At 41.0% G+C, this 26396-nt stretch overlaps 2 protein-coding genes and 1 long non-coding RNA gene across 3 annotated transcripts; all 3 read right to left on the bottom strand.

The window, feature by feature from the left end:
• Positions 1-4311: 4311 nt before the first annotated feature.
• LOC117736987 (natterin-3-like) lies at positions 4312-5729 on the bottom strand. Its single transcript, XM_034542685.1, has one exon. It carries the CDS (start codon positions 5670-5672, stop codon positions 4644-4646), a length of 1029 nt encoding a protein of 342 aa, XP_034398576.1. The 5' UTR covers positions 5673-5729; the 3' UTR covers positions 4312-4643.
• A 14238-nt stretch (positions 5730-19967) lies between these two features.
• Positions 19968-20991, bottom strand: LOC117735833 (natterin-3-like; the record flags this gene model as incomplete). Its single annotated transcript, XM_034540720.1, has 1 exon — positions 19968-20991. A coding segment is annotated over one exon (984 nt), but the record flags the coding sequence as incomplete, so codon positions are not given.
• Positions 20992-23487, bottom strand: LOC117736620. The gene is made up of 3 exons (XR_004609984.1): positions 23421-23487; positions 23254-23308; positions 20992-21113 (listed from the first exon to the last, which is right to left on the bottom strand). It is a non-coding gene; the product is annotated as an uncharacterized LOC117736620 (long non-coding RNA).
• Positions 23488-26396: the final 2909 nt, after the last annotated feature.

The raw sequence follows: 26396 nt of genomic DNA, 5'->3' as shown, positions 1-26396 counted from the left end.
CGGATTGCTCCCTCCAGGTGGGGGCAAACTGCCTACCCCAAGCGAAGGAGTTCAAGTATCTCGGGGTCTTGTTCACGAGTGAGGGTAAGGTGGAGCGGGAGATCGATAGGCGGATCGGTGCGGCTGCAGCAGTAAAACAGGCGCTGTACCGGTCCGTCTTAGTGAAGAGGGAGCTGAGCCGGAAGGCAAAGCTCTCCATTTACTGGTCGGTCTACGTTCCAACCCTCACCTATGGTCACGAACTCTGGGTCGTGACCGAAAGAACGAGATCTCGGATACAAGCGGCCGAAATGAGCTTCCTCCGTAGGGTGGCCGGGCTCAGCCTTAGAGATAGGGTAAGGAGCTCGGACATCAGGGGGGAGCTTGGAGTCGAGTCGCTGCTCCTTCGTGTCGAAAGGAGTCAGCTGAGGTGGTTCGGGCATCTAGTTAGGATGCCTCCTGGACGCCTCCCATTAGAGGTTTTCCGGGCACGTCTAACTGGTAGGAGGCCCCGGGGAAGACCGAGGACACGCTGGAGGGATTATATCTCCCGGCTGGCCTTGGAACGCCTCGGGATCCCCCAGAATGAGCTGGAAAGTGCTGCGGGTGAGAGGGAAGCCTGGGTCGGCCTGCTGAACCTGCTGCCACCGCGACCCGACCCCGGATAAGCGGGTGATAATGGATGGATGGATGGATGGTTTCATCGGTCATCCCGGAGAGTCTGACATCACGCAGCTGAATGTTTCAGGCTTTTTTCTTTGCACTTCCAACCTTTGATGAAATCTGTTTCTTCATGAATTTGATCTAAACTATTGTAATCCACATTTTATTCATGTCTAAATAAATGGTTTCATATATATAATAAAAATCACAGCATTTTAAAGTCCCCCATCTCTCCAACGTGCGTCCTCGTTGTTACTTCAACTTCATGTTTCCACAGAGTAGAAACTGGAAAGTTTCCCTGAGCTCAGCTTAAACCTCACCATTGAGGTTTTGTGACCTCACGACTCCTCTGAAAGCCCATCGTGGTGCAGAGACTTTACGTAGAGACATCCTTGCACATCAAACTCATCATGGCATTTGAATTCAACTCACTATCAGGAAACGTCTGCTGAGTGTCATGTGTGAAGGTTACATTTAAATACTCGGTGGGCAGATGATCATTGTTGTTATTTACATTATTTATTGCTTTTCCACAAAAGTAATAACGATAATTGTCTAATTATGCAGTAGTAGAAGAACTAGTTCCATACCTTTCCCTAAAAGCTGATCCTCTTTGTGATTTTTTAATTTTAGTTTCAATGAAGTAGTAGTTGTAGTTTTGTATTATTCCCATGCTATTGTTCATGACTGTAACATCCATGCTGATTGTTTGTATTGATTTACATTTTAAACATAACAATGATATCTTAAATCCAAATTTCTCAGGATTGAAAAACCAAAGAAACAGTTAAATGCAAAGTATTTTTATTGTCTTGTAAAATATATGAAGGCAAATAAAATTAAAGCAGGTTAATTTTCAAGTACCAATGTTTTGAAGCGGATGCGGGCGGGTCGCGGTCTAAGTAGAAATCATTATAGTCTAAAACTTGTCATTTAAGTTTTTTAGTAGGTGTTCCTATGATAATTTTGAATGTTTCTTCTTGTAAATGTGTTCAAGCCTTGACTGGCACCATGCATGATTATTTTTTTTAAAGATTGGAGCAGTTAAAGCATGTTTATGTATGATTCAGACCCAGCGTGTAGGAGAAATGGCCAATTATGTGTTTTTCACAAAATTCAAAATGGCGGAAAATCTAAGTAGGCGGACCTTAGGGGTCTGAGATGCTTTTTTGTAGAGAAGGTGGATATGGACATGTGTGAAAAATTTCAAGTAAATTGGACTTTCTGGGTGAGGGGTAAATCGGACTTTCTGGGTGAGGGGTGTCGCCGGTCAAACTTTGAGGGGGCGCTAGAGAGCAATTTAGAAATAAAAGAATTTGACTCCTTTATTATCATACGTCTATTTTCACTAAGCATGACAAGCGTGCCAAATTTGGTGACTTTTCCAGCCTGATAAGTACCCCCAATATGCGCCCAATGTTCTAAAATAAAAAGCGGAATAATAATACCCCTAGCAATTTCGTCAGTCGCTCGGACCCTATTGAAATACATAATACACTGGTGCTTGATCACAGATTGAGATGAGTGCTACTGCTTTGTACATTTGTAGTGAAATGTGTTTTTTCTGTTTAAAGGTTCTTCACCTCTCTGCTTAATGGAGCTTTGCTTCATTAGATGGGATGATTTAAATGGCTTGGGTGCTAAACCTACCTGAATAAAAGGAGGAAAAAAGGAACAAGTTGTTTGTCATTTGAGTGAAATCCAGTTTAAATCTGTGGTAGATGGATCAATCCCTATCAAGTGGGGAAACTGCAATGGTCACACGCTCAAGTTTCCTCCTTGATTTGTAAGTTTCTAAACCCTGTCGTCAAAAGTCAAGATCAAACTAGAAAAATGCATTTCCTGCTGAAAATGCTGAAATATTTGAAAGAATAGCTGAAAATACTGAAAGTAGCTAAAAATAAAAACAAAAATAAAAAACAACCTGCTGAAAAGTGTTTAAGCCCAAAAGCATTGAACTGAACGGCTGAAAATCATTGTAGTTGAAATGTATAACTGGATAGGTTGGAAGCAAAACTGCATCATCTAAATAATCCAAGAGCTGAATTACAATCCAGGAAAAACTGGAAAATAAACGATTTCACAGCGACCGAACACAGGGAGCCGGAGTCGGCCGGGGCGACAACGGGACACGGAGAACCGAAGACGGCTAGGGCGGCGACGGGACAGGAGGAAACGGAGTCTGCCGGGGCGGTGACGGGACCCGGGATCTGCCGGGGTGCCGACGGGACACGGGGACCCGGGATCGGCCGGGGCACCGACGGGACACGGGGAGCCGGAGTCATCCAGGGCGGCGACGGGACCTGGGAAGCCGGCAACGGCCGGGGCGCGACGGGACACGGGGAGCCGGGATCGGCCGGGGAGCCGACGGGACACAAAACTGCGGCATGGACGGCGGGGCAGCATCAGCAGGAACCGGCGTGGACTACGGCCCCGTTGAAGGGGTCTGGTGCCGAGACCCTATGGGGGCTGTAGTTCCCCTTCTGGAGGCTACGAGGGCTCCCATAGGCCAAGCGGGTCCCTTCGAAGTTGTTGTAGGCTGGGTCCATCCTTGGTCGGTTCGTTCTGTTATGTGTGCAGCTCGAAACACTGGACCCAAACGCCGTCAACGTGGGAAAAGCAACTTTATTGCTCAACAGGATACAAAAACAGGATTCAAAAACAGGATACAAAACAGTCTCACACACAAGATCTTCCACGATCTAGACAAGACGAACCAACCAAGGGGAATGACACAAACAGGACTTAAATACAGAGGGCTGGTGCAGGTGATTGGACACAGGAGGAAACAATCAGGGACAAGGCAGACAATCACAGGGACAGGAAGTGCAGAGAAACAGAGAGACAAGGACTTCAAAATAAAACAGGAAACACGACACAACACTACAGATCCTGACAACGGCAATATTACCATAAGTAAGATGTTTTATTAGGTTACATTATATATACGCCAACATTACCAGTAGTAAGGTGAATTATTGAGGTACATTATACAGTATATATATATATATATATATATATATATATACGCCCACATTACCAGTAGTAAGATGTGTTATTGAGATGATTGAGGTACATTGAGGTGAAAAAGCCCACTTCATGAGGCCAAAAGCAACCGTAACAACACAAGTTAAATATCTCATTTGACACGAGTTGATCTATTGCAGTTATGTTTCACACCTTTTCAATTTAGTTTCTAATAAACATATTTCATCACCACAAAGTAGGCAAACAAATACAAACGGTCCAATCCCGTTCATCCCTGAGGACGGGCAGCAGCACCCTGATTAACAAAGCTGCTCACAGGTGTACTACACAGGTACAACATCAGCATCCCTGATGTTTAATGTCACCAGTGTGGTGCTGGGATTGGTTACTTGCATTTAAAAAAGAAAACTCCATTGTTGTGCAACTCTATATTGAAGGGAGATGTTAACATCTTAAGATGATGCATGTGTGCACTAGAACCTTCATATGTTTAGCCCTCAAAGGTCAAACTACTGGTCACAAGGTGTCTCCAGCTTCACTAAAATGTCTCTACGTAAAGTCTCTGCACCACGATGGGCTTCCAGAGGAGTTGTGAGGTCACAAAAAACCTCAATGGTGAGGTTTACTCTGTGGAAACATGAAGTTGAAGTAACAACGAGGACGCACGTTGGAGAGATGGGGGACTTTAAAATGCTGTGATTTTTATTATATATATGAAACCATTTATTTAGACAAGAATAAAAAGTTGATTACAATAGTTTAGATCAAATTCATGAAGAGACAGATTTCATCAAAGGTTGGAAGTGCAAAGAAAAAAGCCTGAAACATTCAGCTGCGTGATGTCAGACTCTCCGGGATGACCGATGAAACCAATGACAGATTATGTTGGGAGGAAACCGTTGGTGTTAGTTTACAGCTGGAAACATCCAATGCACTCTGATTGTTGAAGTTAGACATCTTCCAACCAATAACCAACGTGTTTGGACTAAAAACTATAAACTGTGTTGGACCTTTTATATTTCAAGGCAAGGCTTGGAGTCCTCTAGACGTTCACATCGGTCCGCCACGGCCCGGACTTCTGCAACTTGAATGCTTTCGTACGTCCCGGTGACGGACCTGGTGCGGATTTCCCCGTTGGCGTAGGTGCGTCTGAGGCTCGCCGTGAACGGGATGTCCAGTTTATACTTGTACTCCACCATCTTAACCATGCAGGAGCTGTTTGGCGGAGCGGTGATCTTCACAGAAGCTGTACTGGTCATGGCCTCAGTCACCATATTTCCCATGGAGTACTTGAACGTCATCTCGCTGCTGAACTTAAAACTTTCGGAGACGATGAATGGGACGCCGACTGTGAAGGTCATTTCAATACCAACTTTGAGCGAAACGGAGATGTCCCACTTGTGCCTCACCCGATACGTTTTTGAAAGGGAGTCCGTTTTCACCAGTAAGCGGCATTCATAGTTACTGACGGAGGTTTTCCGCACAGTCTCTGGAGGATACGGGAAGATTTGAGACTCATCAGTGATGTACCTGACATCGTAGACCTGCTGATTGATTATATCATTGTTGGTGGTCAGGACCTGGTAGGAGCTGTACGAATAAACAGAACCCTTCCATGGCAGGTAGAAGTGCTTCTCTTTAGTAGCAACCTTCCCAAGTCCATATTTGTTCTTCCCTACATATATATTCCCCTTTGAGCAGGTTCTGACTGAATTCTGGGGCACTGAACCGGACGAACCCTCTTTCCACTCCAGGATCTCAAAGTTGTTTTTATTCACCAGGATCTCAAACGGGGAACCAGAACTTTCATTGAGATACTGACAATAAGAACCCATGCTGGGGGTGTAAAAGCCCGCCTCACACTTGTATTTGCAGACATAATCATTGCGATCAAATTTATCATTGTAAATTGAAACTGCGTCGTTTGGGAGAGAGTTGTTCCAGGTCACCCACTCCAGTTCAGAGCCAGACATGAAGGAGGACTGAACCTGCCTCTTCAGCCTTAGCTTAGCAACAGGCACCGGAGGCCCATCTGTTGGCATTGATCTGTCAGCGGCGGCTTCAGGATCTCCTTTTACATCCGAGTTTCTGGAGGAGACTGGAAAAACCAGAACAAAGATGGCTTTAATGCCAGAAAAAGAGCAAAAACTGAAACCAAAGCTCAAATATATGCTAGACAGTACGGACAAAGGTAAGCGGTGAAAACCCATTTGGTTTGTGACTTAAGCAATAACAATTTTAATAAACTTTGATTATACAGCACTTTTCAATACAAAGTTCAAAAGTGCTTTACAACCAGGATTTAACATTTCAGGATTGCAATGAGACAAATAAAATCTGACAAAAATAAAATACCCAACAATAAATAAGTGATCCTTAAACAAAAAAGGGTTGCAATACCAACACACCAAAGAGATCTTTTTCAATATTCTTTGTTGCTCTATAAGCTATTTATATCTTATAGTTGGGTTTGCACCCAATTATTTTCTAAAATCTTTAAAATGTTGCAAATGTGTGGCTTGTTTCTCCTAAATGTTCCACTTCAAACTGCAAATATTAATTATTTTTTCTTTTCATATTCATGGCTTTGCAATAACATGTATTTTTTTGTGTTTTTGTTGTAAATTTGCCATTTTCCTCATAAAGAATATCTTTCTTGAATTTACTAAACTCAGAAGTTTTGTTCAAATAACAAATATTGGCAGAATATTACTGGCTCCATAATCATTCTTTTTTAAATCTGCTGTCGGTAAACATATCCCAACAGGCCTGTTGTCCTTTACCATTCGCCGGCTCCGGGTCGGTCCCGATGTCCAGAGGACCGGCTGAGGATCGAGCCAACAGGAGCAGCAGCAACAACACCGACGGCTTCATCTGGAGAAGTTTAAAAGAGCATAACGCCAACATTAATGTCCATATGTTACTGTGGAGGTGAAAACACACAAGTCCTCACCATGTCCATCACTTGTTGCACCTTCCTTCCTCCTTCAGGTTTATATACGCAGCCGCTCGGTGGCTGCGTCATTGAACTAACACTGGACATACTTCCCCTTCTCTTATCTCATGTTTTTTATTGAGATAAGAGAAAAGATAGTCCTTTATTCGTTCGGAGTGATAACAGTATTTCACATCTACAAAAGAAACGTAATTATTGTGAGAAGTCAGATCAAGAAGTGTTGTTTATCAACACGGCTGTGCAAATAATACTCTGCAAATAAATATAGTATTTGGACCTGTGGAGATGAGAGAAAGTGTACTTTTTCACTAATGATAATTGAGCTACGCTAGCAGTTTCCCTCCGCTTCCAGTCTTTGTGCTAAGCTAAACTAAATGCGGGAGATGGAACTGATCTGTTTCTGTGCAGATCACCGCTCCGCCAAACAGCTCATGCATGGTTAAGATGGTGGAGTACAAGTATAAACTGGACATCCCGTTCACGGCGATCCATCAGACACCTCCAGGTCCATTGGACGTTGGCCCTGCCTTGGCCCCGCCCCCCCTCCTCTCTACCTCCTTCTGTTTCATGGATTGGAGTTCCATTCATACATTGTCATATTCATGTAATGTGTTTATGTAACTTTGTAATGCTGTTCATTCTGTACACATGACATCTATTCTTCTGTCCATCCGGGGAGAGGGATCCTCCTCTGTTGCTCTACAGAAGGTTTCTTCCCTTTTTTCCCTGTCAAAGGTTATTTTTGGGGAGTTTTTCCTGATCTGATGTGAGGTCAAAGGTCAGGGATGTCGTATGTGTACAGATTGTAAAGCCCTCTGAGGATAATTTGTAATTTGTGATATTGGGCTATAGGGTGTATCTCTGCAACCACAATTTCGCCTAGCACTTTCATGATGATTATCTCTTGGAAGGATGCACAGAAACAGCAGAGATCATAACACAATATGGGACCAGTCCCTCTGAAAAGTTTGAATAATAAAAAACCTCCCTCATCGTATTACATTAACATAAACAACCTTGTTCAATTACTTTATTAACGAGGTTGGAATAAAAAAAGTGAAACCAAGGGATTGTTACAGAGAGAACAAAGCTACTAAACTGTCTCATTGTTCAGTTTCTTCTCATATCACTCTTTGTTACGGTTTATATGCAGATTATAATCTGATAAGAATATGCAGACAATAGTTTCTGAAACACTTTATTCACATGATCTTCGTTTATCTTCATGACCGTTTATTCTCGTCACTTCAAATGTTGCCGCCGCAAGGAATTGTGGGGCATTATCTCCTTTCCTTAAGGAAGGTCCAGTGTTTCCTATGCTAAGGGAGCTAAGTAAGGAAGCACTGAAGCTCCTTTCCTTTGCATTTACAGAATTCGACCAGTGCATATAATGGCAGCCACTTCCGGGTCATTTCACTCCGTTAGAACCTTCCTGACCAAAAGGGACTACTGGACCTCAGCCCATGGTGACGGCCAAATGGCCAAAAGCAAGGCTTTAGTCCACAAACCATCGGTTGATGTCACGATGACTACGCCCACTTCTCATATAGTCCATGCATGAAGCACATGACAACCTGTCAGTACCTGGGTTGAAATGTTTGTACTGCACGCCTGATAAAGGAATGAGCTTGAGGTCTGGGGAAATCTAAGGTGAAGCACATATTTACTTTATCAATCGTTCTGTTTCCTCCATTCATGCATCCTGATGTTGGATTAGATTAAGATGTTCCACATTGACTGAGCAGTGCGTGACGGCTGACTCGCTGAACTGGGTTTATCACATGAGTGCCAGCCCTTCTTTCTACATAGCTTTGTCTTTCACAACGGCCAGATTGTATCATTTAATTATATTATATTTCACTTGTATAATACTTATGGTGTTCAATACATCCAAATATAGCAGTCTTTGTTGATTAGAAGAAGAAAAATGATTTCTTTTTTTTTAAAGCCAAAGATAAGCAACATTTGTGACTGTAAGCGCTAAATCGATTCATGTTGCTGTGTTCTTTGGCTCTTTTTGTTTTCACTTTGAAAAGACATTTAGAATCTGTGTGGAGTCCTCTTGCTCTTTACTATCTGTCTTTTTCTGATAGCATCGAGCTACGGGATGCTAGCTCCGGAAACGTGCTGAGTGGGCTAACTCCTGACAAAATGATGATTATGATATTTTCATAATTCTTTCAGTTGGTGTTTGAGTTGTGTGGAAATGGCTGACTGATTCTTGTAGCCCAAGTTCTCTTGTTTAATTTGATGTATAACATCAATATATGTGCTCATGTTTATTGTAAGGTTTTACACAGTCTAACTATAATGTGTAAATGGGCCCCCAATTGGGCGCCATGGGGCTTAAAAGGAAAAGAAAGTGTAATGACCTTTTGAGTTATTACATCATATATTTTGATTTGAATGATTTGGTAAATCTTTTGCAAGCATTTTCGCTAAACATTTATCGGAATTTCTTCACCTGTGAATGACGACTGTGTTGTGACCATCAGCTGGTAACTTCATTGCTAGGCAACAACAGCTCAGCAATTATAACTATGCATGGAGGTCTGTCAGTGTTTTTTCCAGCCTTACCAAAAACCACAATATGTGTGGAATGGATTCAACTGTGTATCTAATTGAAACACTATCAAATTAAATCAATTAAAGTTAAATCATTTCAAAAAATTGTGTTTTCTTACAACATTAAAATTATCGGTTTTTAATCCCTACATTTTATGTGAAAGCAATTTCTCTTCTTCCATTTGAAGTGATGCATAAATGAGGACAAAAGAAAAGGCAACATGGAAGATTCATCCTGTAAAGCAGTGGTTCTTAAACTGTATGACAGGTGGGGCGCAGGAGGAAATGCATATCCTGTTTATTTCAAGAACTTTGAGAACTTCACATATAACAAAAGTACAAAGTACAAAGACCTAGCTGGATGAACAGTGTTCAATGTTTAAATGCAATAAGTGAAACGGCGCCCCCATTTAAAGCTCAGTACTGTGTCAAATATCACTAGACCTGAATCAGAGAGAAACATTTATTATACTATTGTTATCATGGAAGTATGTGATGGACATGCTCTGTTATTCCTTGTGATTGGTTGCAGCAATTTGTGGGCCGATACCACCTCTGGCCAGATCCCCTGTGGACTAATTTAAATGTTTCACTGTACACATTCATATTTACATTTATGTTGATTTACACTTCATATACACTACACATACTTTGCATTTTGCACACTCTGTTTAAACTTAAATTAATGTCCTTAAATACGCACTGCAGTTCTACTGTGTAATATTTTACATATTTTGCACTCTGTTTACATTTAATTTAATTTCCTTAATACACACTGCACAGTTATTTGTATTCTATTGTGAATATATATTTTTTTATTTGTTATATTTTGTATATATCTGTATTATATATTATGTATTATATATATATTATATCTGTATAAATATAAGAATATATATATTCTTATATTTTATTTTGTGTTTAGTTTATTTAGTCTATTCCATTTGGTGTCTGTAAAGTGTTGGGCGCTACTATGACAACAAATTTCCCCTTGAGGATTAATAAAGTATATATCTATCTATCTATTTATTACAAGAATTTGGTGCGAAATTCAAAAAATGTCTTTACCATTCCAGAGTTGGTAAAATACCACGTTAAAACACCAATACATTGAGGGAAACCATAGAAAATTCATGCTGTGAATTGGTATCAAAATCTTTTAACATTTGGAGTTTTCAGTAGGAATTGTTTGAAGAGATTGGCGTGTGCTTCTGTTCTGGTAACTGCTCAGAAACCTCCCTATTGTTAATATACCTTGGAGCCATACGTTCTCTGGATGTCCTCCGTCTCTTGGTTGTGAAGTTTCATGAGGTGGTGAGTTCACACCGTGAGGTCACCATGTGAACTAAGGGACTAACCACAGACTGGACACAAGAAGTGGACGTAGTCGTCATGACGTCACCACTGGTTTGTGGACTGATTTTTGAAGCCTTGAGTTTGGACATTTTGAACAGAAGTGATTATATTTGGAAGGCGGAGGACTGACAGAGGTAGCGACGCTGTTTAAGGAGCGACCTGTCAATCACCTTGTAGCCCCGCCCTAAAGCATACCCTGCTTTATGGTCTGTTTCACTCTAAATGACCATCATTTACTAAATGAACATCATGCTGTATTGAAGACTTTAAAATAAAGATTGAGACCATAAACTCATGTTTAATAAAAAAAACAATGAGAGAAGTCATTTTCTCATACAATCAGATTTATTTTTGCATTGAGACAAATAGACCATGAAGCAGGGTATGCTTTAGGGCGGGCCTACTGTGATTGACAGGTCCCTCCTTTGCATTCTAAATTTGGTAACCTCCGTTAATCGGTTGAAAAAAAGAAAAAAGGCCATGGCTGGGGTCGAATAGTCAAATAATGACCTCCTAACGTCTATTCCTAGCCACTTCTCCTTGACCTCTGTGGAAAACGTCACGGGGTCAAGGAAAGATGGGAAGGAGAATTCATAAGGAGTTAGGAAAAGACAACCACGGGCTGGGGATGAATAGTCAAATTAATTAACATCTATTCCCAACCACTTTTTGTTGCGTCATAAACCTGGTTCATAGTATTACTTTATTAACCACATAAAAAACCTCCCTCATCGTATTACATTAACATAAACAACCTTGTTCAATTACTTTATTAACGAGGTTGGAATAAAAAAAGTGAAACCAAGGGATTGTTACAGAGAGAACAAAGCTACTAAACTGTCTCATTGTTCAGTTTCTTCTCATATCACTCTTTGTTACGGTTTATATGCAGATTATAATCTGATAAGAATATGCAGACAATAGTTTCTGAAACACTTTATTCACATGATCTTCGTTTATCTTCATGACCGTTTATTCTCGTCACTTCAAATGTTGCCGCCGCAAGGAATTGTGGGGCATTATCTCCTTTCCTTAAGGAAGGTCCAGTGTTTCCTATGCTAAGGGAGCTAAGTAAGGAAGCACTGAAGCTCCTTTCCTTTGCATTTACAGAATTCGACCAGTGCATATAATGGCAGCCACTTCCGGGTCATTTCACTCCGTTAGAACCTTCCTGACCAAAAGGGACTACTGGACCTCAGCCCATGGTGACGGCCAAATGGCCAAAAGCAAGGCTTTAGTCCACAAACCATCGGTTGATGTCACGATGACTACGCCCACTTCTCATATAGTCCATGCATGAAGCACATGACAACCTGTCAGTACCTGGGTTGAAATGTTTGTACTGCACGCCTGATAAAGGAATGAGCTTGAGGTCTGGGGAAATCTAAGGTGAAGCACATATTTACTTTATCAATCGTTCTGTTTCCTCCATTCATGCATCCTGATGTTGGATTAGATTAAGATGTTCCACATTGACTGAGCAGTGCGTGACGGCTGACTCGCTGAACTGGGTTTATCACATGAGTGCCAGCCCTTCTTTCTACATAGCTTTGTCTTTCACAACGGCCAGATTGTATCATTTAATTATATTATATTTCACTTGTATAATACTTATGGTGTTCAATACATCCAAATATAGCAGTCTTTGTTGATTAGAAGAAGAAAAATGATTTCTTTTTTTTTAAAGCCAAAGATAAGCAACATTTGTGACTGTAAGCGCTAAATCGATTCATGTTGCTGTGTTCTTTGGCTCTTTTTGTTTTCACTTTGAAAAGACATTTAGAATCTGTGTGGAGTCCTCTTGCTCTTTACTATCTGTCTTTTTCTGATAGCATCGAGCTACGGGATGCTAGCTCCGGAAACGTGCTGAGTGGGCTAACTCCTGACAAAATGATGATTATGATATTTTCATAATTCTTTCAGTTGGTGTTTGAGTTGTGTGGAAATGGCTGACTGATTCTTGTAGCCCAAGTTCTCTTGTTTAATTTGATGTATAACATCAATATATGTGCTCATGTTTATTGTAAGGTTTTACACAGTCTAACTATAATGTGTAAATGGGCCCCCAATTGGGCGCCATGGGGCTTAAAAGGAAAAGAAAGTGTAATGACCTTTTGAGTTATTACATCATATATTTTGATTTGAATGATTTGGTAAATCTTTTGCAAGCATTTTCGCTAAACATTTATCGGAATTTCTTCACCTGTGAATGAGGACTGTGTTGTGACCATCAGCTGGTAACTTCATTGCTAGGCAACAACAGCTCAGCAATTATAACTATGCATGGAGGTCTGTCAGTGTTTTTTCCAGCCTTACCAAAAACCACAATATGTGTGGAATGGATTCAACTGTGTATCTAATTGAAACACTATCAAATTAAATCAATTAAAGTTAAATCATTTCAAAAAATTGTGTTTTCTTACAACATTAAAATTATCGGTTTTTAATCCCTACATTTTATGTGAAAGCAATTTCTCTTCTTCCATTTGAAGTGATGCATAAATGAGGACAAAAGAAAAGGCAACATGGAAGATTCATCCTGTAAAGCAGTGGTTCTTAAACTGTATGACAGGTGGGGCGCAGGAGGAAATGCATATCCTGTTTATTTCAAGAACTTTGAGAACTTCACATATAACAAAAGTACAAAGTACAAAGACCTAGCTGGATGAACAGTGTTCAATGTTTAAATGCAATAAGTGAAACGGCGCCCCCATTTAAAGCTCAGTACTGTGTCAAATATCACTAGACCTGAATCAGAGAGAAACATTTATTATACTATTGTTATCATGGAAGTATGTGATGGACATGCTCTGTTATTCCTTGTGATTGGTTGCAGCAATTTGTGGGCCGATACCACCTCTGGCCAGATCCCCTGTGGACTAATTTAAATGTTTCACTGTACACATTCATATTTACATTTATGTTGATTTACACTTCATATACACTACACATACTTTGCATTTTGCACACTCTGTTTAAACTTAAATTAATGTCCTTAAATACGCACTGCAGTTCTACTGTGTAATATTTTACATATTTTGCACTCTGTTTACATTTAATTTAATTTCCTTAATACACACTGCACAGTTATTTGTATTCTATTGTGAATATATATTTTTTTATTTGTTATATTTTGTATATATCTGTATTATATATTATGTATTATATATATATTATATCTGTATAAATATAAGAATATATATATTCTTATATTTTATTTTGTGTTTAGTTTATTTAGTCTATTCCATTTGGTGTCTGTAAAGTGTTGGGCGCTACTATGACAACAAATTTCCCCTTGAGGATTAATAAAGTATATATCTATCTATCTATTTATTACAAGAATTTGGTGCGAAATTCAAAAAATGTCTTTACCATTCCAGAGTTGGTAAAATACCACGTTAAAACACCAATACATTGAGGGAAACCATAGAAAATTCATGCTGTGAATTGGTATCAAAATCTTTTAACATTTGGAGTTTTCAGTAGGAATTGTTTGAAGAGATTGGCGTGTGCTTCTGTTCTGGTAACTGCTCAGAAACCTCCCTATTGTTAATATACCTTGGAGCCATACGTTCTCTGGATGTCCTCCGTCTCTTGGTTGTGAAGTTTCATGAGGTGGTGAGTTCACACCGTGAGGTCACCATGTGAACTAAGGGACTAACCACAGACTGGACACAAGAAGTGGACGTAGTCGTCATGACGTCACCACTGGTTTGTGGACTGATTTTTGAAGCCTTGAGTTTGGACATTTTGAACAGAAGTGATTATATTTGGAAGGCGGAGGACTGACAGAGGTAGCGACGCTGTTTAAGGAGCGACCTGTCAATCACCTTGTAGCCCCGCCCTAAAGCATACCCTGCTTTATGGTCTGTTTCACTCTAAATGACCATCATTTACTAAATGAACATCATGCTGTATTGAAGACTTTAAAATAAAGATTGAGACCATAAACTCATGTTTAATAAAAAAAACAATGAGAGAAGTCATTTTCTCATACAATCAGATTTATTTTTGCATTGAGACAAATAGACCATGAAGCAGGGTATGCTTTAGGGCGGGCCTACTGTGATTGACAGGTCCCTCCTTTGCATTCTAAATTTGGTAACCTCCGTTAATCGGTTGAAAAAAAGAAAAAAGGCCATGGCTGGGGTCGAATAGTCAAATAATGACCTCCTAACGTCTATTCCTAGCCACTTCTCCTTGACCTCTGTGGAAAACGTCACGGGGTCAAGGAAAGATGGGAAGGAGAATTCATAAGGAGTTAGGAAAAGACAACCACGGGCTGGGGTTGAATAGTCAAATTAATTAACATCTATTCCCAACCACTTTTTGTTGCGTCATAAACCTGGTTCATAGTATTACTTTATTAACCACATAAAAAACCTCCCTCATCGTATTACATTAACATAAACAACCTTGTTCAATTACTTTATTAACGAGGTTGGATTAAAAAAAGTGAAACCAAGGGATTGTTACAGAGAGAACAAAGCTACTAAACTGTCTCATTGTTCAGTTTCTTCTCATATCACTCTTTGTTACGGTTTATGCAGATTATAATCTGATAAGAATATGCAGACAATAGTTTCTGAAACACTTTATTCACATGATCTTCGTTTATCTTCATGACCGTTTATTCTCGTCACTTCAAATGTTGCCGCCGCAAGGAATTGTGGGGCATTATCTCCTTTCCTTAAGGAAGGTCCAGTGTTTCCTATGCTAAGGGAGCTAAGTAAGGAAGCACTGAAGCTCCTTTCCTTTGCATTTACAGAATTCGACCAGTGCATATAATGGCAGCCACTTCCGGGTCATTTCACTCCGTTAGAACCTTCCTGACCAAAAGGGACTACTGGACCTCAGCCCATGGTGACGGCCAAATGGCCAAAAGCAAGGCTTTAGTCCACAAACCATCGGTTGATGTCACGATGACTACGCCCACTTCTCATATAGTCCATGCATGAAGCACATGACAACCTGTCAGTACCTGGGTTGAAATGTTTGTACTGCACGCCTGATAAAGGAATGAGCTTGAGGTCTGGGGAAATCTAAGGTGAAGCACATATTTACTTTATCAATCGTTCTGTTTCCTCCATTCATGCATCCTGATGTTGGATTAGATTAAGATGTTCCACATTGACTGAGCAGTGCGTGACGGCTGACTCGCTGAACTGGGTTTATCACATGAGTGCCAGCCCTTCTTTCTACATAGCTTTGTCTTTCACAACGGCCAGATTGTATCATTTAATTATATTATATTTCACTTGTATAATACTTATGGTGTTCAATACATCCAAATATAGCAGTCTTTGTTGATTAGAAGAAGAAAAATGATTTCTTTTTTTTTAAAGCCAAAGATAAGCAACATTTGTGACTGTAAGCGCTAAATCGATTCATGTTGCTGTGTTCTTTGGCTCTTTTTGTTTTCACTTTGAAAAGACATTTAGAATCTGTGTGGAGTCCTCTTGCTCTTTACTATCTGTCTTTTTCTGATAGCATCGAGCTACGGGATGCTAGCTCCGGAAACGTGCTGAGTGGGCTGACTCCTGACAAAATGATGATGGGGGGGGGGGGGGAGATCAGCACAAACACAATGGATGTAAATAATAGATAGACTTCTTACGATTTTATTTTCATCAACTTTATCTTGTTAAAGCAAGACGCTAAAAGGCAAAATCATAATTATTTTTTCATTTTGGTCTACTTTTCAGTCAAGAGGAAAGAAAACATCCAAAATACACATTTAGGTGTTCATTCATATCTTTTTCCTGAAGGTTTTTACAGGTTTATTCTCACAGTATATTATGAACATTTTATGACTAAAAACATGGAGAATTGTTGTGTATTTGTGTAGCTGTTGATAGTACTTTCTGATTTATAGATGTATGTATCTAAATTTTAAAGACTGTTTGTATGTTCTTCACAAAGAGGGCTTGCAAAGTGTCACCGGAGCCAGACGTTGATGTTGCTGGTGAGAGGCTACAGGTAGTGTCATATTTTAAATATTTAGGTATTTTATTGATTCTAATCTCTCTTTTAAAAAACAGGTAAACCATGTGACAAAGGTCTTGAAATTTAATCTCATGAATTTTAGATATATAAGACACTGTTTAACCATGCGGGCTGCAAAATTGTATTTTAATGCAATGATTGTCCCCCATCTGACCTACTGCTTAACCAGCTGGGCACAAGCCAACAGCACAACATTAAAATCTATTCCCATTCTCCATAAGCAAGCCATCAAAATACTTGATAAAAAACAAAAACACCACCATCACTGCAATATTCTCACAAAACACCACATCCTGAGTTGGGAGAACATCATTAAATTCACTGATGTGTGTCTGGTTTTTAACATTTTAAATGGTATGGCTCCGCCCCCCGCTTAGTGAATTTGTTAAACAAAGCAGTGAAAGCAGCAGACTCACTAGATCTGCTACAAGAGGTGATTGTGTCATTTCATATAGGTCAAGCTCGTCTTAGGTCACTCGATGCTCTGCCACCACACATACGTGCACACAACACGTACAACACGTTCCAGCATAACCTGAAGGAATGGCTTGTTGCCAATCAGGTGTGCAGTCATTGATGTGCTGTCTGTCCTGATGCTTGTTTCTCCTTTATGTGCATTTGTTTTTTATGTGTATGTTGTATTGTAGCTGGGTTTGTTCTGCCTGATTCATGCTGCAGCCCGTTATGTCTCTGGTCTATTGCTGTACCCTTTCTTTTTGCTGTGTATTGGTTTTGTTTATATGTTGTTGTCAGTTTGTCTATGAATTTTATTTCCATTTTTATTTTGAGATTTTGTTATTTTAGGCTGCCATAAAAACATCTGGCCAGGGACAGCAGATGGAAATTAGCCTCTCTGGCTAACTCTGGCTCACTTACAGTCCAACTGTTGATTGGTGTGCATTGTCCCTGCAAAATAAATGAATAAATAAATAAATAAAATAATATGTCAACAAATTGAAAGAATAATTTTGAAGCTGGCTTCATCCAATGTTTAGATAATAATAAAAAGGATAATGCCTAATTTGCATACAGTATATGAACATATTTTTTCAGAAAACCTGTAACTGTAAATAATTAAATTTCATGGTGAGATCTGTGAGTTATATCTTTCCATACCGAACCTCAACCATCTCGCATGAGTTTTGCAACTCGTGGGTCTTCTAAGGATAATTTATCATACGGGTAGATGAAATCAAGCATTCTGATTGGTTGAGAGTGAGTTACGGGGTGTACTGTATTGAGCCAGAATGTCCTGTACACCTGTACATTCATCTGAGCGTTCCATATCAGTGAAACTCAAAATAAAAGGTAGATTTTGCTCGACCGTCATTTCAAGATTTGACAGTTTTGTGTAAACTTTGATATTTTGGGGGGAATGACTTTTGGTGGTTAGCCAAAGAGGATAATTCAGGTCATGCTACCATTACATTACATTACATTACATCACATGTCATTTAGCTGACGCTTTTATCCAAAGCGACTTACAATAAGTGCATTAAACCATGAGTCCAAACTCAGAACAACAAGAATCAAGCAAGTACAATTTCTTCAATAAAGTTAAACTACAAAGTACTATCCGTAAGTGCCATTTAAGTGCTACTAAAGTGCTAAACAACAAAGTGCTATCGGTAAGGGACATTTAAGTGCTACTACGGCGTTTAAGTGCTACCTATTCAAGGTATAGTCGAAAAAGATGTGTTTTTAGTTTGCGACGGAAGATGTAGAGACTTTCTGCTGTCCTGATGTCAATGGGGAGCTCGTTCCACCAATGAGGAGCCAGCACAGCAAACAGTCGTGATTTTGTTGAGTGTTTAGCTCGAAGTGAAGGAGCTACAAGCCGATTGGCAGAAGCCGAGCGAAGTGAACGGGCTGGGGTGTACGGTTTGACCATGTCCTGGATGTAGACCGGACCCGATCTGTTCACAGCGCGGTATGCAAGTACCAATGTTTTGAAGCGGATGCGGGCGGCCACCGGTAACCAGTGAAGGTCGCGGAGGAGCGGAGTAGTGTGGGTAAATTTCGGTAGGTTGAAGACCAGTCGAGCAGCTGCATTCTGGATGAGCTGTAGAGGTCGAATGGCATTAGCAGGTAGACCTGCCAAGAGGGAGTTGCAATAGTCCAGCCGTGAGATGACCAGAGCCTGGACCAGAACCTGTGCCGCCTTCTGAGTGAGAAGAGGTCGTATTCTCCTGATGTTGTACAGCATGTACCTACAGGAGCGTGTTATTGCGGTAATGTTAGCAGTCAGGGAGAGTTGACTGTCGAGCGTCACACCGAGGTTCCTGGCAGTCGGAGTCGGAACCAGCACTGAGTTGTTGAAGTTAATAGTTAGGTTGTGGGTGGGAGAGCCTTTTCCTGGAAGGAGGAGAAGTTCAGTCTTGTCCGGGTTAATTTTCAGGTGGTGAGCGGACATCCACTGAGAGATTTCGGTCAGACAGGCAGAGATTCGTGCTGCTACCTGTGTTTCGGATTGGGGAAACGAGAGGATCAGTTGGGTGTCGTCAGCATAGCTGTGGTAGGTGAAGCCATGCGAGCGAATGACAGAGCCAAGAGAGTTGGTGTACAGAGAGAAGAGAAGAGGACCAAGGACTGAACCCTGAGGGACCCCAGTAGTCAGAGGACAAGGCTCAGACACAGATCCTCTCCAGGTTACCCGGTAAGAGCGGTCGGTGAGGTAGGATGAGAAGAGTGAGAGCGCGGTGCCTGAGATACCCAGGTCCTGGAGGGAGGACATGAGGATCTGGTGGTTCACTGTGTCAAAGGCAGCGGAAAGGTCTAGAAGGATGAGGACAGAGGAGAGAGAGGCTGCTCTAGCAGTGTGAAGCTGCTCAGAGACAGCAAGGAGGGCAGTCTCTGTTGAGTGGCCTGTCTTGAATCCAGACTGGTGGGGGTCTAGAAGGTTGTTACTGTGGAGAAAGGAGGAGACTTGGTTAAAGATAGCTCGCTCTAGAGTTTTGGAAAGGAAGGGGAGGAGAGAGACAGGTCTGTAGTTGTTGACTTCAGATGGGTCGAGAGTGGGTTTCTTCAGGAGAGGGTTGACTCTTGCCTCCTTCAGAGAGTTAGGGAAAGAGCCGGTTGAGAGGGAGGTGTTAATAAGATGGGTGAGAAAGGGAAGAAGGTCCGGAGCAATGGACTGGAGAATGTGAGAAGGGATGGGATCAAGGGGGCAGGTGGTTGGGCGGGCAGAGGTTACCAAGGTAAGAACTTGATTAGGAGACAGGGGGATAAAAGAGGAAAACAAGGGGGAAGAAGGTGAAGTTACTGGAGGTGTAGTTATGGAAATACAAATGTTTCATGAAGTTTCATTTGTTACCTGGTAAATGATTTGTTGAAAAAAAGAAGAAAAAAATCTATGAAAACCAAGTAGTTTTATTGTGATTTAATATATATATCTAGGCATATCAATTATAAAAGAAGGTTTGTTTTTTGCTTAACAATACATCGTTATGGGTTTCCCACATGCAATTGGTCAGGTGTTGTATTTCATCATTATTTCAGGGACAGGGCGTGGGATCAGGTACAGGCTCACAGCGATCCATCACAGCTAGGATTTCTCCCATTTGGACACCTTTGTAGGTCCCGGTGATGGACGTCCATGTGGTCTCCCCGTTGCTGTAGGTGCGGCTGAGGCGTGCGGTGTAAGGGATTTCTGCCCCGTACTGATATCCCACCATACTGACGCCACAGGACTGGTTTGGTGGGACTTTGCACTCAACAGAAACAGTGTGGGTGGTGGACTCAATATAAGTTGTCCCCTTGGTGAACTGGAGGGTCGTCTCCTCGCTAAACCCGATTCCTATGGAGCCAATTATGGGGATTCTAGCAGTGATGCTGGTCTGGACACCCGCTGTGATAGAAAAGCTGGTGTCCCACCTTTGCTCCACTTGGTATGTCTTTGAGAGGGTTGCTGTCCCTGTCACTGTCTGGCACTGGTAGTTGGTGATGGCAGACTTGCGCATGGTCTCTGGAGGATACTCAATGGGTTTAACCCCATCAGTCTTATACTTCACTTCAGACAAGTGCTCACTGTATATTTCTTTGTTTAAGGTCAGGACCTGGTAGTACCTGTACCAATACTCAGAACCTTCCCAGGGAAGGTAGAATACCTTATCGTTAACATCCACCTTTCCAAGACCATACTCGTTCATCCCAACATATACTTCTTTGGAGCAGGTCTTGACGGAATTCGGAGGCACTGAACCGTAAGAGCCATCCTTCCATTCCATAAACTCAAAGTTATCTTTGTTCACAAGAATCTCAAATGGCCATACAAAGCTATTGTACTCTTTCCCTCCATATGAGTAGTGGCAGTAAGGACCTAAGTTTGGGCTGTAGAAGCCGGCGTTGCACCAGAATTGGCAAACGTAGTCGATGCGTCCAACATATTTGTTGTAGATTGAAATTGCTCCATGGGGCACAGAGCGGCTAAAGATCTGCCACTCCAGATTGGTTTGATTGATGTTAAGCGAGGCGTCCCGTTCCAAAACATACCGGTCGAGTGTGTTCTTAATCTTGACAAGAGTTGGAAGAGCTTGACTTGTAGATCTGTTAGCAGTGATATTAGGAACCCTGCCCCCCAGACCTGGGTCCAGCAAGAGGGCTGTGTAAAAGCAGGAAAGAAAGTTTGAGTATAAACTAAATAACATCAGTAAAGTATGTTTTATTCCTACTGCCTTTTGGAATACAGATTTTATAGAGGGGGGGGGGGCACATGTGGCAAACAGTCATCAAATATAACGCAGATCAAATCCAGTGAACCTCCATAGCTCGTAGCAAGCTCAAGTAAAACAGATGCTGAACATGTTTGCTAACCATCTATAGGTGCCAACATCAACTTTCATATTATTAAGTGACTCTCCTATCTAGGTGTATTTTTAGGTGCCTGATGAAGTTTGATGTGGACAACCCAGTACCCTTCATGTTGAAGGTGTTGCATCAAGTGATTCTTTGGTCTGGGCCTTGTGTTATTATAGCCAAAGGTTATGACTAATGGCACAGCAGAATATGCTGGCCATGGTGTTGTTGATGCAGTGGCATGTGCACCAGATGTGTAAGGTTACGCATTATAGTAAAGGGAATAACATTCAGCTCGACAATCATTTTATTCATGTTTTGTACGCCAAACAAATATAGATTATACACAAGTCCCAAGTCTTGTGTCCGAGTCGAGTCTCAAGTCTTTTGAGGACAACTCTCAGGTCAATCGAGTTGCTGTACTGTGCGAATGAGGTGCCAAAAAGGTGAATTTCTTTCGGGGGATCTGGTTCCCTGATTACCATTCATTTAAGGCCGAGTCCCGGTCTCAGTTCTGGTTTAGGGTCCTCTGCTGCTTGTCGTCCCGTCTCTCCCCCGTTTATCCTGTCTATCTCACTCACTATCAAATGCAGAAATGCCCCCCAAATAAGAGTTATTTAAGTTATAGTAAGAAATAAAAAATAGTTTTGCATTGGTTACAAATTAATTTAGCAAAATTAGTCTTCATTTGTTGTCTTTTTGTTTTAAAACTGGAGCATTTATGGCATTTTCACAGATTACGTTCATCACCGCCTTAGAGGGAAGCCTAGGGATTGGATTCCTTTGTGGGGACCTTGAGGTCGATCACGGCCAACCGGACCGAACGCCACAGAGCAGTTGAGTCGAGCTTAAAGAACCCAGCTGTGATCTAAAGCTACGATGTAGCATCCAATCTGCCCCCGGCTAACGTTTGGTCCGACTCTCATGGGACGGGAGGAGGTGGAACCCAATATTTACATCAATGATGCTTTGCAGTCAAACAGTCAAATGTGATGGACAATGTTCCTTCACGTTTAATTTGTTATATTATAATCGGTAATCATTTTGTTGCTGCTGTTTACGTTCCTCCTGATGCAAATAAAAAAATACTTTGCCGTTTAGTTTGTCATGTTTTTCCTGTGAATCAAATGGGGTAAAACTGCATTTTGTTGCATAACAACAATAAATTGTCCTTGAATCCTTGAACTTCAGTTTAATACCAGCTATCATCTCCATTACTTTTTGACTCAAATGACCATTTTAAGATCTTGTACTTACTCAATTCCCATATTATAGACATTTTACATATTGCACAGCCGTCATACAAGGAGGTCAAATCAAATTTTGAAATCATTTTTTTGCACTCATATTTTCATAATTTTTTGTTTCTCCACATTCTGTGTAAACGCCTGCTCTGTCCTCATCCAGTACACATCAATAGGATGTGAACATACCTCTCTTTTGATCAGATTTAGTTTTTGGGAAATGTTCCCCATAACTCATTAAATGAGACGACGTTCACGGTGCCAACGATGGAGAAACCTTGAGGGCGGTAATTGGCAAGAACATCTGAATATACTGTATAAATAAAAATATGAACGCTTTTCACATGACTGTGTTGCATGTCATATTGCATACAATTAGCTGCTGTAAAAGGTGATCTCAGACCTGTGGTTTACATAAACTATAAAAAGAAAAAGGTAAAAGCTGGTGGAGACAGAGGTGATTTCAGTTCACTGACCTTACACAAAACAAACAGCACAGCGGTCATGAGGAGCTTAAATCAATTTAAAAGTTAGAATTTACAATTATATTTGTGTATTCTCATAATATTTAAGTGAATTCCTCTTATTTCCATATTTTCTTGTCCCTCCACATTCTGTGGTAAAGCATGCTTTATCCTCATCCAACACATACATGAGGCCATGTAGAAAAGAAAGATTCTAACTAATGCTTGTTCAGTTTACCTGATGCAGTGCACAAAGCCGGCAGGGCCAACAGCAGCAACACGGACAGCTTCATCTGCAAATGAAACATAACGGAACATAAAACCCACCTTAATATCCTCAATGGTCAGAACATCATCTGTTTACAGCGAGACAGTTAAAAAGAGACTTTTATAAAGAGAACGCACACAGAAAAACAAGACTTTGATCACGTGAAAGAGGAGCATCTGTATCTTGTTTGTTCATGAATATGAGAACATTTTCATTTCAAGCAGTGTGGAAATTACACTTTTTAAATTAGGTGAGTGCTTGTAAAATGTCTTGCATAAATTCCCCTTCTAAAAAAAAAAGACAACTAGTGAAGAACAAATGTGACAAGTGGTTGAAATGTATGAGAAGCACTCACCATCAGATTTAAGAACCAGTCCAACGGCTCCAGGCTTATGTAACCACTGAGTCAACAATATGCACTTTCACCCGGTCCGGGCTTTGACTTTCACCATTACATGTTGGGGTAGAAGGTTAAAACAGAAGTCTGTCTGGATATCCATCTCTCTTTTATATCTCTTTTTGTCAGATCAGAGTTGATATGTTATGCCTAAAATGTATTGGGGTTGATCAGACATAGCTATATTTATAATATATTTGAAAACTATTCACAGAACAGACTCAGGATTGAGCTTCACATCAATGTTATTGATCACAAGAGTTTACAGAACCCAGCTACAGATACCTTTTACACATCATATTGCTCTGCATACTAAACCCGCGTTCACACCAAACGCAGCGCGAATTGTTCGCGCGACCAGATCCCATGCAAAGTCGACGCACAGACGCGTTTGACGCAAATTCACGTCGGGCGATGGAGGACATCGTAGCGGTTTGCGGACCCCCCAAGCTCTTTAATACAGCTACAGGTTAGCCTGAAGTAGCGCTGGAAGCGGCAGTCATCCCGACGCAGTTCCTGGAGAAGACGGTGAAATTCACCGAGCTGTGGCGACGGGTGATGTTATGAACCCAAATACGAGAGCGTCTGGTGTTCCGACGTTTGTGGGATTTCCAGAACAAGTATAGAGTAGAAATAGTGGTTATTTATTTCATGGCGGAAGTTATAACTGTTTACGGAGACAAGCCACAGAGATAAGCCACGCCCCCTTTTCGCGTCTAAACGCGCCTGTGCATTGACTTTGCATGGGATCTGGCCGCGTTTGGTGTGAACGCAGCATAAGAGTTAAGCTCAGTTGCATGTGATGGACCAGATGAATCAGGTGATTGAATACATTCATGTAAACAATGAAGACAAGTCATAACAACTCATACGAGCAAGGACAGAACCTGTCAAAGAGACAAACGTCATACTGATATGGATCTTATTTCATGGTATATTAATGTATTATGAAATATATTGTATTCATATGTTGGTATTAAATACATTCCAATGTGAGGCTAATTTCAAGATTTTAAACTTTTTACAGCGAGGAAGATGTTATCAGGTGGGTAAGATCACAGGTGGACCAGCAAGACTTTTGAGATTTGTGTATCCAGAGACAACATGGTGGAAAAAGGTCTGAAGCTATGGAGGCGTAAAAAAAAGGATCCCATTCCTGGGAGAACCAGGGATTGATACGGGGCCCTGAACAAAGGAGCTTCTGTCAAGTGAGTAGTTGACCATCATAAGTTTATTTGCCCCAGGAGAAAATTAATTGAGGAACCATTCACCCAAACATGCTAACAACATATGTAGAATAATGCACTTGTCAATGTATCAGCTCAATTACTCTTTTGAAAATGCGGCTTATATGCTTGATTGTTTTGTATTTTAGCAATGGTGGCTGGGATCGAGAACCGGCTTTTTGAAAGAGGAAGTGAAAGGGGGAAGATGCCAAAGTATTCCTTGAATGATTTGGATGATGAGTTATTTAGGTACTCCGCCTAATGATTACAAAATTGCCAGATATTGGTTTAGATGGGGAATAAAGATGTACCCCACACAGAAGAGGTGAACCACATTTGAAAGGTCAATGAAGCCATCTTCCTCTAAGGTGTGAAGAAAGTTGTAGTCCTGAGATGTTGCAGCACTCCAAACATCTCTCCAAAGGCTTTCCACTCGGGAAGCACATTTCATGATGAAGTGGCTACATTTTATAGTCTTTTTTTATTTTTATAATGTAAACATTTATAGTAATACATACAATTTGTACCTTTGGTTGTGGACACTTTTGCCAGCAATAAATCTGCCACAACCTTCCATTAATACCTAAAAAGAAATCACTATTTAGTACCTTCAAATTTTCAGAAGATTTGACAATATCAGTCATAAAAAAATCCTTAATTAAAATAAATAGGTATGGTAATTACATTTAAAACAATACCTGATGACCTTGTGATTGGTGTCAATGTAGACCAAAGACAATGGAGCCGGAACAGAGTATGTCCGTCTGGCAATGCATGTCAATTGGACCAGTCTTGAAATAATGCCAGCGGCATAGACAGCTTCAGTCTACTCCATGTGACACAATATCCCAGAGCCAGTAAAGACCCTTTTACAAGCCGATATCCCGCATCTGGCTTTGATAGATCTTACTTTTTGATCAAGTACAATGTCTGATATATCTGAAAACATCCTAAAACTACATTCCGTGACTCGACAACAGTACTAGTTAGGAAAAGTCAACTTTCAGTTGAGTATTTTCTCCTCCGCCATTGTTCCCCGTTGCTGGTGCGAAATGCATTGTGGGATATTGTCTGTCCAGAGTACAAGCAAGTCATCCCTGGTAAAATGGGCGGAGCAAGTCACATCCGGGCATTTGAACAGTGCTTGGCGAGAAGCGGACTTTGAATTGGAACAGTACTTGAGCCGCGACTGATGACGTTTCACGAGTCCACGAGAACAACAAGTACGGACGAGAACGCTATTGATAAACGGCCTGTGTCTTAGTTCTGTGCCAGTTCGTCTGTCTGTCACCAGTGAGCTGACCAGCGATTCCCAGTGTGTTTTCTGCGCGTCTCGACCAGTTTTTGTGTACCACCGAATTCTGCCTGCCGATTCTGATCCTATGCTTGTGTGACCGACTACCCGTGTACCGAACCTTTCTTCAGTAAAAACATTGCATTGTCCCGTGTGTTGTATTGATTCCTGCTCCTTGCGTTTCCCAGTCCGGAAA

The sequence above is a fragment of the Cyclopterus lumpus genome, chromosome 9 (genome assembly GCF_009769545.1).
Source record: "Cyclopterus lumpus isolate fCycLum1 chromosome 9, fCycLum1.pri, whole genome shotgun sequence".
NCBI lineage: Eukaryota > Metazoa > Chordata > Actinopteri > Perciformes > Cyclopteridae > Cyclopterus > Cyclopterus lumpus.
This window is presented reverse-complemented; position numbering and strand designations above follow the sequence as displayed.